The following is a 15,907-nucleotide window of genomic DNA, read 5'->3' as shown; positions in this document are numbered from 1 at the left end:
AAAGAAAAAGGAAGCACTCTTCCTGCTCTTCTCACGCCTCATCTCCTTGCTTCACGATTTCGCGTTAACAAGTTCTAAATTTGCCTCATAAAAGATAAAATCTCAAACATCTCTCAAATTCTTCTACATAACAATTATATTTTCCAATCAACACAAAACCAAGCTCCACCATTTCAGCTGCTACATCACACCACAATTCCTTCTCCCAAACATGTTCAAGTTTCACCACTTCGTAAGCACATAAAAATCCACTTTTTATTTGAAACAGCCTTGACAAATACAATGCAAGTCATATCAAAATATGAATACAACAAAAAATTCGAATCAAGTCCCCATATTTTCACAATTTCTTTTCACCATAGTTATCCACAAATGAAACTACAACAACTATCGAATTTACAACCAAATGGGGCACACATCTAAATGGATTATACAAATTTCACACTTTGAATGGACACATATAAGAAACCAGTCACAATATTCAGGGTAGAGGGATTATAAAAAATTAACAAGGAACTATGAAATAAAGAAAGCTTGAGAAGAAGAACTCGAATTTCAATTGCAGCAGCCCCCACCTTGAGAGGAAGAACCATCGCGGCCTCCTGATGGCCCCGGAATTCCACCATATCCAACTTTTATGCCATAAGACTTCAAATCAACAAGAACAGAATGTCAGCAACAGATGTCACACATTCTATCTATTCAATGTGGCAAAGCAAATGAAACAGACCAATTCTTCTTCTTCTATTGTTAATATTCAAAGATACGTCACTTTTTAGTCTGCATCAAGTATTGCAATGTCAAATATTTCCTAAAGAAGATGGCTGTGCAGCTTGCACTTCCACAATGCATTCAAAATGCCCCAGTCAGATAAATTGAACCTCCTGAAAGAAAAATATCGATGATGGTATCACACAGTTGAAGGTGGGGTGATCGTCTACATTCAAGATCTAGGTAGATCAACCTTGTTCACCAGGGAACTGTGAACTGCTAACCTAATATTCAAGGATACCTAAATGTAAGGTAACGTTTCTTGCACACCAAAAAATATTATTACCCAGTGACACTGCATATTATGAAGCTCATACCCCCTCCCCACCAGTACCCCAACTCACTGTTGTAAAGTATCAAACCAGCTTGGTAAGTATTTTCCTTCCAACCATAATTCTGCAGTAAAGAGGGTTATGCTTATCTTATCTAATGGCTGGTCTGCAGCACCTGGACCCAATCAATATGTACATTCCATTTTATCTTATTAAATGGTATTACCTTTGAAAACAATGACAATTGACAAAGTGAAAGTACAACTCTTTTCATGCAAAGAAACAGTGACCTCATTCCTTTTCAGCAGATCTGAATTTTAAAAACTTAGTAGAAGTATGAAACAGAAACTCTTATCTCAGTAATAAGGTATGTTTGAAAAATTGCTTTTGAACATGACCCATATGATTAGGGGAGGCAGGGAAGCAAATAAAACAGAATTGGTTTTTGGAATATTTTTTTAATTATATTGGCTAGTAGAGCTTAAAATTGGCAATTATCAGAAAGTTTGCTAATAGGGAAAAGATGAAGAAGCAATATGTTCCCCCTTTTGTAATTTAAACTACTCTAGAAGTTCATAACCCGGCCAAACTCTTTTGCGTGCTTAGTAGGCATAAATATCTATATCCTATATTCACATGATACATGGTAAATGTGATTAATTTGATTAGGAGATAAAAACATAAACAGTAGTACCCCAAAAAGAAAGTGAGGAGATGTAAGAGTGGTTAAGAAGTGGTAACCTCATTTGAGACATCAAAAACTCCATCCTGAATCTTTTTGTATATGGTGGCAGCAGTCTTTATAAATGCCTGCATAAAGAAGCGAGTTGTCAGATTAAGTTAGAAAAAGCTTGAATAGTTGACATAGTAAGATTGTTTAGCATATAATAAGAAAGAAGAAAGTTGATAAGTATAATAAACCTCCTCAACATTCTGAGCAGTTTTAGCAGAGGCCTCCATGAAGATCAAACCATGGTCCTTGGCAAACTGCTCGCCTTCCTCAGTGGTCACAGCCCTTCTATGAGCAAGGTCACACTTATTACCAATGAGCATAATGGTCATGTTAGCATTAGCATGCTGCCTGGCATCCTCCAACCAGCTAGCCAAGTGATTAAAAGTTTCCCTCCTGTATGCAGATAAAAATGATACTCTTTAAGCAATAAAACTAATAACGAAGAATATTGGTAGTGATATAAATGGTGATATGCAGATAGTGACAATGATTTGATAAGGAAGAGGCTGAAAATGAAAAGTAGAGGGCGGTGGTGGTGGGCCTACCGGGTAATATCATAGACAAGCAGGGCACCGGCAGCCCCTCTATAGTAGGACCTGGTAATGGATCTGAAGGATTCTTGACCTGCCTGCCCAAGTTTTAATTTTGATGGGAAATAAAACAATCAAATTACGTACGATCGAGGGTAGAAAAGAGTAAAACAGGGAGAAGAGTAAGGAGAGAAAAGTGAAAATACGGTGTCCCAGATTTGGAGCTTAATGGGTTTGTTGTCGATGGTGATCATCCTGGCCCCAAATTCAACACCGATGGTAAGATCATGCACCGGCTGAAACCGCTTGTCGGTGAACTGAAGAAGAAGGCATGATTTGCCCACTCCTTTGGGAGATGATCGGAAGAACAAGAATTGCAATTTCATGAGTGAACAAATGCATCAAGAAAGCAATAATAGGGTGAAAGAACAAAAAAGGAAGAGCAATACGTACCGGTATCCCCGATGATGATGTACTTGAAGAGGTAAGCGTAAGACATATTCGGTTGAGGAATTCGGCAAACAATCTAAAATTGATGAAGAAGAAGAAGAAGAAGGTGGTGTTGTTGGGTGATTTGAATTCAGTTTTGATCCAGCAAAGCAAGTTTATGCAGGGGCGACAGCCCGATCCACTCCGAACATACTCACCTTTTGCGTATTTGATAATAGTAATTATTTAAATTACAAGTAATGCTATGATTTATTTATAAATATGATTGTCATTTCCTTGGCCTAACATAGGGACGGCCATGGCTATCTCATAAGCCGTAAAAAACTCAATATAAGACTAGGAATTTTTTTTTTTTTTTAATTTTTGGTTTCTCCTTCCTCTTCTCCCTTTTTGACCCGACCCGACCCACTAAATGAGATTAAAATATTATTCATATATTTTCTATAATCCAATCCAATTTTGGATTATTCTTATCTTAAGATATCTACGTCTAAACTCGATTGTTATTTATATTTATAAATAATATCTATTAATTAATTAATTATCGTATCATCATGATTATTAATTTACTTTTAGGGTATTAATACATGATCACCGCATATGTTATACTTTTTATAAAAAATGGTTGGTTTGAATTTTTGTTTTAAAATATTTAAATATCTATAATTGGATTTAGATATTATAAGGTGATCTCTTTAAAATGTAGAGTGATATTCAAAAGATCATTGTTCTTAGCTAATCTAAATCTTATTGAAAAGGTTAGAAAAGTGCTATTAGGGTAATTTCTGAAATGTTTTATAACAAATTTACCCAATTTTGTTTTGTTTTGATTTTATAAGCAAACTTGCACTTTTTAACTAATTCAATTACAAGTCAACCGATGTTATTTTGATTTTTATGAAGCCACCTCAATAGTTTTAATTGATTGTTTTACCAAATTATATGTATCAAAATTAACTCATGTCTTATAATTCTATTCTATATAAAATAAAACAATAGATTATTATTATTATTATTATTTAATGAATAACAATTTATAAAATAATAAGTGTTATTTTTTATGTTTTATATACTTACCATTATTAATATGATATATGATGCCAAATTTAAATATCTGTAATATAAATAAAAGTAGAATAATTGATTGAGTCAATTGATTGACACGTATCATTATTAATTAAATTAATGTTTTTTACACCTTATGCTAAAATTATGTTATTTTTTACATTTGAAAGGTTTTTTTTTACTTTAATTTATTTCAATAAAAATACTTGAAAATAATAATTTTTAACTTTTAATGCTTAAAGGATAAATTCATTTAGCATTTATCAATTGTAATTTAATATTATTTTTTATTTATATTTTTTTACTCTACATGACTCTGAATCTATAGTATTTAAACATATCTTTTATACATGATTATTTAAATTTCAATAAATATCTATCTAATTTATTAAATAAAATAAAAAAATAAAAAAAATCTATTCATTTCTCAATATACATAACACACAATCATCATTGAATAAACAATTAAATCAATTGAATTTGACAATTTGTAACCATTCATTCTATATATAAAAGATAAATACTATTAAAAATTAATAACTATTTGAGGGATTTCACTATTTCCATATAATCAAAGTTTTAGTTTTTTTTTTTTATGTTTATAAAAGTAATTAAAAATCAAACACACAAGTCTCGAAGCAAGACTAATTATGTGAAATTCCTTAATCAAGTTTATGAATTTTTTTATTAAAACTCATTAAATAAAAACTAAACTTCAAACTGATAAATTGAAAGATATTTTTATATAAGTCAAATGTACAAAATTTGAAAATTTTGAAATCAATTTTGATACTTTTATTAAAAATGATGATAGACTTTTCATTGTTCGATAAATATTAATAAAAATTTACGTAAAATATGATATTTATAATAAATTTTTTCCACATCATTGATTTTCTCATTGAACTCTATGAATTTATTATTTGTTATTTTTAAAATTAATTTTGATGAGAAACCTCACAAACTTGACTTTATATAAGTTATGCCTTAAGTCTCAAATAGCCTAATTTTTTTAAAAAAAAATCTCAAATAGTATTGGGTCACTTGGTTGACACATGTTATTCTCAATTGAATTAATTTTTTTTGTACACCTTATGTCAAAACTACGTTATTTTTTATATTTTTTATTTTTATTTATTTCAATAGAAATACTTGAAAACAATCATTTTTAACTTTTAATACTTAAAGGATAGATGAATTTAATATTTATCAATTGTAATTTAATATTATTTTTTATTTATATCCTCTTATTTCGTATAAACTTGAATTTATAATATTTAGACATCTATTTTATAAATGTTTAAATTTTAATAAATATCTATCCAATTTATTGAACAAAATAAAAAGTAAAAAATGTGTACTCATTTCCCAATATAAATAACACACAGTCATCATTGAATAAACAATTAAATAAACTGAATTTGACAACATTTAGCCATTCATTTTATATATAAAAGACAGATACTATTAGAAATTAATAACTATTTTATCTATTTTATATTGATAGAATCTTTACATTATACTGTAGTCGTATATTTTACAACTGTTTATCTTAATTTGCTAATAACATAGGTTATATACTCTCTTATTTCTTAATATTTTATTATACATCTAACAATTTTTAATAGAATTATTGCCTTATTTGGATAAGTATTGTTTTATAACCATATATGTAGGTATAGGTTTATGGTAATTGAAACCAAAGCAAATAACTTCCTTCAATTAATGTCAATTTGTTTTTTCCTTTACCAGCAAGAATCATACATTCTAATTCAATAATATAGTATAACACAACAACAAAAACCAAAAAGTTGAAAACAAATATATATAGCAAAAGAAAGAGCAAATTGTAACAATAATTAAATATATCTGAAAGTTGTGTAAGAGTTTATATTCCCTTAACATTTAGCTAAGTACAAGTCCTATATCTAAAAAGTTGATATACATCATCTAACAAAAATGGAAACTTTCAAATTACAAATGCTATTCATTTTGTTTGAATAATATATTTTTAATTAAAAAAAATTATTGGATGCTTAACAAGATTATTATCTTTTTTGGTTAAGTGTTATTTTAAAATCATATATGTAGCAGCAACTTTTAGTGATCAAAATCAAAGCACCAATTTATCTTTTCCTCTACCAATAAAAATTATACATTTATACAGTTGACTAATGCAATATAACTTTCTCGATTAACTTTTTTTAAAGTACTAAATTAAAATTCACTTTAACAAAATTTATATTTTCTGTGATATTTTCCACAACACCATCTTAGTTATAATAATAATAAACAAGATTTGATAAGTTTAAATTTAATTGGGTCCCACTGTCAATAATTATTTTATTCAAAAACAGATACCAACCCTCCCACCGTCAGATGGATGAGCTCGGCCACCTCTATTTGGTAATATGGAAATAGTCGTTGTTCACGATGTCACCAAAATTACTTATAACTTGGTAGATTACTAATAAAACTAACTTGGTCGATTCCAAAAAACAGAAGAAGAAGAAGAAGAAGAATCAGTAAGAAATGGCCACGTCCCAAGCATTGGTTGTGGCAGGAATGCTTATGGTAAGAAGATTGTCTTCGCCACTGAAGTTGAATACCTCATCTTTCAAGTTGATGGAGCAAGACTTGGGCTTTGTGTTAGAGTATGCACCGAAGCAACCTGATCCTCTCCCTTTAACATGTATTTTACAACTGGAGCTGGAAGTGGAGGGATCAGCCGAGCTCTCAACACACTCCAGGGCGCCCCCAGAATTGTACATGCTCAGTAGTCCAATCGCTGCAAACTCGATTGCTTCATTGTACACCTGTGATGTGATGTGTGATCATATACGTAGGTATGTTGTTTAATTCATATATAACAAACAAAGTCTAAAGTGCAATATTGTCAATTAATTACTGACGAATTAAGACTGGCAAACCCAACCTTGATAGGAGATACGGTAAACACATCACACTCCAAAACTTTTAATGCAACGTTGAATGAGCCTTCCATCGGCATTCGAGAAACACAACCTGACATTAATTAATGTATCACACAACACCATGCATGTTCATCAATCACCAAACACTTTCTGTATTTTTATTGTTTAATTACCTGCGTTGAAGGAATACACTGCGCAGTCTCCAGTCCATTGCTTCCCTGATACCTCCTCAAAATACTCAATATCAGCAGGAGAGACCTGTCCAACTTGCTCAGAACCGGCAGCCATCTTGACTGCATTCTTTTTCGTGTAAGGCCAGCTTCCCGCTCCTTGGCAATTGAAGATGCCAATTACTCCACTACATTCGTTCAAATTCCAGATCTTGAGAAGGCTGCAAACAAACAAACAAACGCTACTCAACTCAAACCCAAGGTCAAGGTTTAAATAAGGAAGGAATAAAAAATATTCTAATTAATTGAGACGGAAGATATATATATATAGAGGTACATACCTCTTCCCATCCATCACCGGATCAGTGAATAAACAATCTCGAGATGGTCTTCCTGGGTATTTAGCTCTTAGTACTGATCCATCAGAAAGTACAAGCCTCTCAAGTATCGTGAAATCATGCTGTCCAGGCTTATCACTGTTATCACAAAAGAAAATATTCCAAATTGTCAAGGGCAAGGCTAAAGATAGAGTATGTATGTGTGTGTATATATGTATATATATTCTGGGTTTAGGTAACCACACTACAAGAGCACTATGTGCACATACATATAAATTCATGGCGGTATATCATTAATTTATAGCATATGGACTATGATGCAACAGACTGACAACACATGGAATATAAATGTGGAACGGCATCTGTCCAAAGCAAGTAGGACAGGACCAACATTTAGTTGGTCTATCAATTTTCTTATGATTAAGATTAAGATTTAAGCAAATGATACAGTGGAAAATCATCGGACTCGGAGGTATAACCAATAAATTAATACTGACTCTCCTCTTTTCATTTTTCTTCGGTTAAGGGAATCGAAAATATGTAGCTTGTATCTATCATCTCAACAGCATGTAACATGTTTCATGTACTTGAATAGCGAATCAGATTATGCGGTTATACCATCAGAAAAGCACCTACCTGACATAAACTCCGCAACCTCCCACAGCTCTAGCAACAGCGTGAAACTCTGCTGCATCATGAAGACTCTAAAAAGTTGTTAAAAACGTTTATTAATACCATGGTAAATAGAAATTTAGAATTGGGAAAAGTAAAAGGATGTCATTCCATACATAGAACATGTCCCAATCGGGAACAAATACTTCACCCAGAAAAATGCTGTTGAAAGCCACAGCAGCTACATGCAGCGTCTGTGTTGTTGGGTTTTTGGGATAGTAGTCATCAGAGGCTCGTGAAATAGCACTTTGTTTTGAACTGCAGCAACAAAGGCGGAGCTAATTACAATGGTACTTGACAACGGATTTAATCATCTGAAATAGCATGTGCAACAAATAAGGTAAATTCATCTTAAGCCACTAATCTGAAAATTATTTCACAGTTTATTACTTGACTGCAATAGAAGAAAATTGTTAAATATGTTGGTGATACTACCAGCACTGCACAAGAATTGACATCGTGGTTTAATTTACCAGACTAAATATGCTAACTGACATCCTTCTAAAGCCATTTCTTCTACTTCTTCTTCTTTTATTTTTTTGGATAAGCAAAGATTTATTGTCCAAATTATGCTTCTACAGAAGAACCTGATTATGCTTCACACATGCTGCTCACAGATCCTAGAACTTGACAAGCTAAAACTATCAGAATCTCCAGCTGCAATAATGATGAATATAGCAATACAATTCCAAATCCTGAAGCAACTTACTTTGATCTCCTTGAAACGTTTGATATAGAAGGGTTTCTTGGACAGTTAAAATCACTCAAATGATTCAGCTAGAGGCGACCTAATTATTTGATATGTGCCTGGTTCTGCTAACAGTTATATGCCATGCGAGACTAAAAACAGGGAAAAAAAGTGAACTTACTTGGATGCATTTTCTTCTCTTATTTCTCTAAAGAAAAAGCAGAACTTGATAAGCTTTAGGAAGCACAAGTTACATACTGGTAAATGGAGTCGGTGCTCTGACACATGCAACAAATTATGCTGTTGTCTTCGAAGTTGGCAGCTATGGACCTTTCAAGTGCTTGTTGAAACTGTCTTGTAAGTGAGACACGACCACCTAAACCTGCAGAGATGGTTTCTAATATGTTCTGAACATCAACTTTAACCCCATCCACATTCTGTGAAACAAGGTATCTATGTAGATCATCATAAAACTGAGATATTTTATCAGGATCAATCACACCGATACCATACTTCTCCATAGAATCCAGTGATATATCCCCCATATTTTCTGGTGATTGTACAGGGTACCTTAATTTTGGATTGTACATTTTGGTTCCCAGCGTATTTGGAGCAAGGCCACCCCAATACCCGAGCAGGGCATGCCAAACATAGACATACCTGACAATTCAGAAAAATCCAAAGGAAGATGAGATCTCCTGAAGGTGTCAAACATATATGAAATAGAGTAGAGAGATTTTAAGAAGAGCCTTGAGATGGAAAATCATGCTTGCTTTTGAACTGTGGCTCTCCTCGTCGAACCTATAGTGAAAGGTCTGCAAGAAGCTTACTTAAGGCCAAAAGTCTTCTTAATATCTGATACAAATTCTTTAAGATCACGGGGTGCCTTGCTTTTAGCTTCATTTGATATTCTTCGAAACTTTTTATTTTCTTTAATGCTGGCCAATCTGCCACCAAACCTGAAATTTGGGGAGGAGGATATTCAGAACCAAATATGCTCTTTAAAATGAATAATTAAGAGGACACATAGTGAGCTTACTGTGACCCTTCAACAATTGGCTCCCCTTCTTTTTGAAAGTCGTTAACTGTGTCTTGCCACCCATCATCTATAATCAAAAACCGTGCAGGTGTCCCTCCCTGGGATAAACTGTGAGAGAGAGAAGATGAAAAAGATGCTAAAGCAAAATGCAAACAAACTGAAAAATTGGAAGGGAGCATTGTTGACAAGAATAACTGAAAATAAATAATAAACTCTTGCACAAGGAACAAGTTAAAAGTACATTGGAGAAAAGCATAATGAAGCAACTTCCAGGACAAGTTTCAAAGCTGATGAATGAGTATTATAAGGCTATTTCAAAATTATCTACTATTTTACAATGCAGTCATAAAGAGGTGAAAGAAGGGTCATAAGAATCAAAGCTTAACTATTTTCTCCGTTTTTTCTTTAATTTGCCACGTAGTATCAACAGCTTGTTATTATAATACATCCTGAAATGGCAATTAATTTGTTCAGTTGTTTACCATGCCCCCTCCCAATGTCTCCCAGATCAAAAGGCTGCTAATAACCTTTGCCTAAATGACACACTTTCCTACTCAAGCCTGCACCCTTTAGCTTCGCAAGCCAAACATTTGTGCAATTGCACAAAATACTAGTCATTCAGAATCAAGAATTCAAGAAATTTCCGAGGGGTGGACATACAGGTATAAATTAATTGTTGATTTGCCTTGTGCTTTCTACAACACAAAATGAACAACTATATATGAATATACACTAGAACCCCAATGCAAAGGACTTTTACTTTGCGAATCAATAGTTCACTATGTTTAGAGAGAATACGAATCCAGAAGTGGATTGACCTCATTAGGCCATCTTTAATTCCTTGGGGATTAACTTCTTGGTAGAATGCATCCCAGGTGCACCAACCAAACCAATCTAGCATTCCAGGCATCTGCAATTGAAAAGCATCAAACAAGCACATTACATATTTTTGGTTTTGATTCTTCTTTGGCTCAGTAAAAAATAAAAAAATAATAATAAAAAAACCTTAGCCTTGTATCATCACTAGATATAAATGGTAATCCAACTTGCCTGTTTGGTCTCACGGTGGGCAAAGGTTCCAAACTGCTTCTCTAGAATCCTGCATATCTTTCAAAGCACAAATGAGAAAGTCTCATCATATACAAACTGAATTAATATTGACTCAATCAGGTAGCTTGGAAACTTTATACCATATATACTTAAAGTTTGCTCAGAGAGCTAACCTACATCATAGAATCCTTCACCAAATCAAATGGATGGTTTCCATAGTTCACAAAAATCGCGTTCAGGGATTGTGATGTAACTATAGCAGGGTCACCTATAAAAATACAGAAAAGGCCCGAACCATTAGACTACAGAAAGTAAGAAAAAGTAAGGTGGCTGGTAAGTAAACGAGAAGCTTTTTCTCTTCCCTATTTTTGCTTTTGTCATCTGTTTATTCATTCTTAGCCACTTACAGGTTGCTGTCTCTTTAATCCCAATTGAGGACTCATCCTAAACCTACACTCAGCTAAGCAGAACTGCCATCTGATCTTATCAACAGACATGCATGAATCCATACGGTCATGATAGAATTCTAGAATCTACAATTGAACTAGTGGCGATGTTTTATCGGTCAAGTTTATGGCTTTATGCAGTGCCACATGTATACTTTGACGTTTTATTGACAAGGAAGACTACACCAGTCTGCTAGTAGTATATTTGGTCACATATTGAGGAAAATTAGAAACATGAATACCCAGAACACTAATCATGGAGTTAATACTCACCACTTTCAACACAAAACTCAAGTTCATCTGATGTGTTGCCCTGCAAACTGCTTCTAAATTTGCCATCCAGAACAGGCAAGAATATGATATAAGTAGAATGATCAGATGCATCATCAGAAGTTGGTCCTTCTTTTGCCTCCAAGAGTAGCATCTGAGTTTCAACAGGGATGTCACTTCCTGAACTCCCCACCCGTGGTATCATCCACCAAAGTTTAAATCTAAACAGACAGAGTAACTTGACATCCCTGCATCAAGCAGACACCATAAGATGATGCCATTGAACTTGACCGAAATATTTTCATCAATGCTTCTAGTTTTGTAGGCCTCAATCATATAATCTACGGAAAAACTGCTTTTAGGGAGCAAGGAATTTGTTGCTGAAAGAATAACATGATTCTTAAGTTGGGTGAACACATTCAAAGATTAAGACAATGATAATTGCTTGAAATAAACGAAACGCTTAAGTTAAGCTAAGTAACATTGTAACTCAAAATGTTAATTCTCGCGTTAAATGCCTGCATAAGAATAATAGGCCAAAGGGCTTCAAAATGAAAGAAATATGAAGTTCATGTGAAATTTACTCTAATTTTGATTTTAAAGGAACTTGAATGAAAAATTTAAAAGGTAAACGAGAAAGGAAGTAAAAATGATTACTTAATGACTCCAAGCTTGAATACATGTCGGGAGCTGCTGTCTGAGGAAGTGGCACCAACAAATGCTGAGGTATCCGTCAATGGCGTGACGACAATGTTTGCAGGGACATCTTTCAAGGCTTCCTTCCCATTAATTCTGAGATTCCCATCTTTTAGGAGGGGCCTTGTTGAAAGAAACATGTGCTGTCTCCATTTCTGGGGGAGAAGCAAAGATCTGTGCGACAAGAAGCTCTGCCTCTGGCCTAGGTTGGTGGAGAGAAAGGGAGTGGAGAAAGGAGATTTGGGTCGCAGAGACAAGACATAAGCGGTGGTAGTATGAAGCAGGGTCGGCGTAGCCATGGTTCTTGTGGCAGTTAAAAACCGTTAAAAAGGGAAATGATAGAGTATTATTAAAGGAGGGAGGATATGTGATGAACGTTGGTTCATAGTTGATAGTTGATAAACCAAGAGATGAAGATTAGCCCGCTCCTGGCTCAATGGCTACATTACTTTCCACATCGCACTTTTTTGTCTAATTCAATCCTGTTTGGAGTTTAAATATCCTCTCATTTTTTTACGGACAAAGATACCCCCACATTTATTTTTATTTATTTTGAAATAAAAAAAAGTTTTAGTACTTAGTACCAAGCATTCAATTTAAATCACAAGGATTTTACTTTTGGAATCTTAAAAGAGAAATATTAAGTAGAAGCTGCTGCAGCAACCGCTATTGGACTCCTTACATAATGCTTTCCGTCTGTCCATGTCAGTGCTCCAAAAACATAGTCCTTATTAGCTGCACCATCCCCCTTAGCTTTAAGAGTCAACTTAAAGCCCTTCTCTTCTCCAATATTCTCAAACTGCAATGAGCTAGGCTCCACAGAAACCGAAATCCCGAATGGTTCACAAACACAAGCAGTATAATTGCCTGGTGTGCCAACATTTTTCAACTTCCGAGATATGGTGACTGAGCCTGAGAGTTTAGGAACCGCTATCGAGGGGTAGTTTAAGTCCAGAGGATTGCCTGACTCGGGACATGTGTAGGGACCTTCAGAGAAACGTTCTACCTTTGATTGGTTGTAGCCAATGGCACAAAGAAAGTCCAAATAGTCTTCGACTCTCAAGTCATAGACCAAGCCAGGATTCATTGCTCGGTTGGGTTTGATATGTCCAGAACCATAGCCAAATGGTGTTGACTTGTTCAATGAGAGGTCATCCCGCAAAGCGTTTCCAGTATTATCTCTTGTTTCCGCTGTTACAGGACATACACAAAGAAACTTACGACTGTACAATATGTTATGTGGTGCTCGAGAACGTGGGGAGAAAATTGAAAAAGCTTTACCAGTAGTCATGATTGCAGATCTTATTGCAGCTGGACTCCAGTCGGGCTTAAGTGTCTTCAGAAGACCAGCAACTCCAGCAACGTGAGGACAAGACATTGATGTACCACTTTTAAAAAGGAAAGCAGACCTGCGGGTATCCTCGGGAAAGCCTGTGGGGGACACTGCTTCAGTGTTGGCAGCTATGATATCAACTCCAGGTGCGGTGATATCAGGCTGAACATTGTCAAACACAGACATGTAGATTTCAATTGCTAGTTCCAGTTTTGAAAGTGTTGTTCTTGGAATATTAAGTTTCTCAAAAAATAAAACTTGCAGTTAAAACCTTAAGGATCTCTGGTGTAAAAGGGTTTGGTCCTCGAGACGAGGAAACTGCCATTAATGGAGCAGGCTTTGTATACAGTTGTGTCGTTGGGGGTGTAAAATATGCCATTGGATTACTGCGCAAAAATACTAATAATAAGTAGATGGACAGAGACAGAGTAGATGCAAAAGCATGTGCTTGTTGGTGTTTGTGCCAGTAAGAGCAAGCGTGAGTGATACTCGGAAGAATTGATGTAGGCATAGAGTGAACGACAGTCCTCGTAGTTGAGATGCGATACCGGAAGGAAATGAAGTTCTTCAAATGAAGTTTCATTTGGAGAACGCTCATGATTGCACATAATCATCCCAGCAGCCCCAGCCTCTGCTACTAGCAATCCTTTCATTACCGGAAAGACATACCCACCCTCGAGGCAGACTGCAATTTTACCCTTCACCTTGTTCCTTTCCATGTTGCATATTAGTATATATTTGGTTTTTTGAAACACGACTAAGGTTAGAAAGCAATGGGAATTTGAATTCGTGATGGCAGCGCATGAACGAAAAGAATGGTTAATTAATTACCGGTGTCTAAGTTTGCAATGATGGTGTCTTCACCAAATCTACCTTCGGTCCACAAGGATCCAGGAATCACCTCACCATTCCATTCCAGGGACATGAGTTCCCATGAATGAGTCGTTTGCAATTTACTTTGTCTGTTATGGAAAACTGACACAACTTCAGGATGCTCTGCATTCAAAACGAAAAGTATCTCGAAAGCATCAGTTTCTATTAGTACTAGTTACGGCCACCTAGCTACCACTTAATTAGATTGTCTAAAATATATAGGGAGGGAGCCAAGGTGAATGTCAATCCGCTATGTTATAACTTGCGATCTCAGCAGCCTCCTCCTCCTCAAGGGTGGCAGCAAAACCGTTGATATGTCTTTGGTACGAGTCAAAGATGGCTTCTCTGGCCTTCTCCTTACTACGTGAAAGCAACAAATTGAGTCATGATATGCATACATCTGTATATATAGAAGAAAAACAAAGCCAAGACTGCATATATATATATATATATATATATATATATATATATATATGATNNNCTATATATATATATATATATATATATATATATATATATATGATCGAGCATTCAGTATAGCAAAATACCAGAAGGAAAATACCGTACGTTCCCAAGAATGACCCGAGGAGATTATAATGAGAATCAGTCACTCGATCAAGATCAGCATCCGTAACTTCTGGGCCATGTACATGCGACCCCAAGTAGACTATGTAAGACTTTATCAAATGGACAGAGGAGAAAATATACAAAAAAGAGCTCGGTTAAAACTTAACTTATGGAACCAATAGTTATACACGTATTAACCAGATTCATTCAGAGGTTTCTTGTAACGAAAGACACATTCAAGGAGAAGACAGCATTTCATTTTATTTTTTCACCTTTTTGATCGCAAAAGCGGGTGCTTGGAAAAGCGAACAGCAAATACCAAAGGATAGAAGGAACAGTGAAAGCTTGGGAAACCACATTATCATGTCGTGGAGATGAGGGTTTAACTCCCCTTTCAGGGTTCATGTAATTTATATGGTAGTCAGTTGCACCTAAAGAGAAGCACTGTTTTTGGGATTATGTATACAAGCTTACCTCAAAATCAGATAATTATTAATTAGATAGTGGTAGAGGGTAGTGTGCAGGTAGAAAAGATAAGAATCCTATACCAGAAGCGGTTATATTTTCCCAACCAATTATGTTTGTGATATTACTTAATCATAGGATTGGAAGAGACATCATTTCCTTCTATCTCATGAAGCAATATAACAACTGACAAGTCGGATATATGTATGTATGTATGTTGTACTATTAATAAAGAGCAGGAAAGCTACTGTCTCTCTCTCTCTCTATATATATAACTCTACTACAAAACAAAAACAAATATAAAGGTGATTTGATTCATGAAAGAGCACTTGATTGGTCCAGGGGACTGGATACATTGGTTAACGAGCATGAAACTTGGACTTAGCATTGCGGCATTACGTGTAAATTAAAGAGTTCAACAAAGGACGTTTCTAGGAATTCTATTGCACATGATTGCTAATCAGGATGTAAGATGTCAGAGGCAAGACTCCAGGTTTCCTAATCGAATAACTTGCATGGCGTTGCCCTTAAGAGTTTCATGCTGTC

General features: G+C 34.8%; 3 protein-coding genes across 5 annotated transcripts; all 3 read right to left on the bottom strand.

Annotated features, from left to right (window-relative positions):
- Positions 234–3,058, bottom strand: LOC18597368 (ras-related protein RABB1c). 2 transcript variants are annotated; one of them, XM_007026358.2, is made up of 6 exons: positions 2,760–3,058; positions 2,513–2,652; positions 2,322–2,404; positions 1,965–2,169; positions 1,785–1,853; positions 234–648 (listed from the first exon to the last, which is right to left on the bottom strand). In XM_007026358.2, exons 1-6 carry the CDS (start codon positions 2,803–2,805, stop codon positions 556–558), a joined length of 636 nt encoding a protein of 211 aa, XP_007026420.1. In that variant the 5' UTR covers positions 2,806–3,058; the 3' UTR covers positions 234–555. The 2 variants fall into 2 exon arrangements, with proteins under 2 accessions (XP_007026420.1, XP_007026421.1); XM_007026359.2 differs by having other exon boundaries at positions 542–884.
- Positions 6,160–12,579, bottom strand: LOC18597367 (probable galactinol--sucrose galactosyltransferase 2). 2 transcript variants are annotated; one of them, XM_018123671.1, is made up of 14 exons: positions 12,085–12,576; positions 11,431–11,675; positions 10,889–10,979; positions 10,712–10,760; positions 10,480–10,571; positions 9,662–9,769; positions 9,453–9,581; positions 8,881–9,282; positions 8,051–8,192; positions 7,899–7,966; positions 7,266–7,400; positions 6,928–7,145; positions 6,757–6,845; positions 6,160–6,637 (listed from the first exon to the last, which is right to left on the bottom strand). In XM_018123671.1, exons 1-14 carry the CDS (start codon positions 12,420–12,422, stop codon positions 6,344–6,346), a joined length of 2,400 nt encoding a protein of 799 aa, XP_017979160.1. In that variant the 5' UTR covers positions 12,423–12,576; the 3' UTR covers positions 6,160–6,343. The 2 variants fall into 2 exon arrangements, with proteins under 2 accessions (XP_017979160.1, XP_017979161.1); XM_018123672.1 differs by lacking the exon at positions 6,757–6,845 and having other exon boundaries at positions 12,085–12,579.
- On the bottom strand, positions 12,716–15,255 carry LOC18597366 (subtilisin-like protease SBT5.4). The gene is made up of 8 exons (XM_018122884.1): positions 15,169–15,255; positions 14,897–15,006; positions 14,592–14,689; positions 14,288–14,452; positions 13,946–14,213; positions 13,728–13,842; positions 13,405–13,618; positions 12,716–13,314 (listed from the first exon to the last, which is right to left on the bottom strand). The coding sequence occupies exons 1-8, from the start codon at positions 15,253–15,255 to the stop codon at positions 12,764–12,766; spliced, it is 1,608 nt and encodes a 535-aa protein (XP_017978373.1). The 3' UTR covers positions 12,716–12,763.

This window comes from Theobroma cacao, chromosome 6, assembly GCF_000208745.1.
Source record: "Theobroma cacao cultivar B97-61/B2 chromosome 6, Criollo_cocoa_genome_V2, whole genome shotgun sequence".
Classification (NCBI taxonomy): Eukaryota; Viridiplantae; Streptophyta; class Magnoliopsida; order Malvales; family Malvaceae; genus Theobroma; species Theobroma cacao.
The sequence above is the reverse complement of the archived record's forward strand: the minus strand, read 5'-3'. Positions and strand labels throughout refer to the sequence as shown.

Bases quoted from the DNA above. Each gene is read 5' to 3' on its own strand.
- LOC18597367 (XM_018123671.1), bottom strand. From the start codon at position 12,422: ATGGCTACGCCGACCCTGCTTCATACTACCACCGCTTATGTCTTGTCT. The intron at 7,146-7,265 runs GTATGTACCTCT...GTTTGTTTGCAG, and splicing joins CCGGTGATGGATGGGAAGAG to CCTTCTCAAGATCTGGAATT. The intron at 6,846-6,927 runs GTAATTAAACAA...AATTAATGTCAG, and splicing joins AGTGTATTCCTTCAACGCAG to GTTGTGTTTCTCGAATGCCG.
- LOC18597368 (XM_007026358.2), bottom strand. From the start codon at position 2,805: ATGTCTTACGCTTACCTCTTCAAGTACATCATCATCGGGGATACCG. The intron at 2,653-2,759 runs GTACGTATTGCT...CATCTCCCAAAG, and splicing joins CATCATCATCGGGGATACCG to GAGTGGGCAAATCATGCCTT. The intron at 649-1,784 runs GTTACCACTTCT...GTTGATTTGAAG, and splicing joins TTTTTGATGTCTCAAATGAG to TCTTATGGCATAAAAGTTGG.
- LOC18597366 (XM_018122884.1), bottom strand. From the start codon at position 15,255: ATGTGGTTTCCCAAGCTTTCACTGTTCCTTCTATCCTTTGGTATTTGC. The intron at 14,690-14,896 runs GTACGGTATTTT...GCTTTCACGTAG, and splicing joins CTCGGGTCATTCTTGGGAAC to TAAGGAGAAGGCCAGAGAAG. The intron at 13,315-13,404 runs GTAAAGCTTTTT...GTCCTGTAACAG, and splicing joins ATCTGCAATCATGACTACTG to CGGAAACAAGAGATAATACT.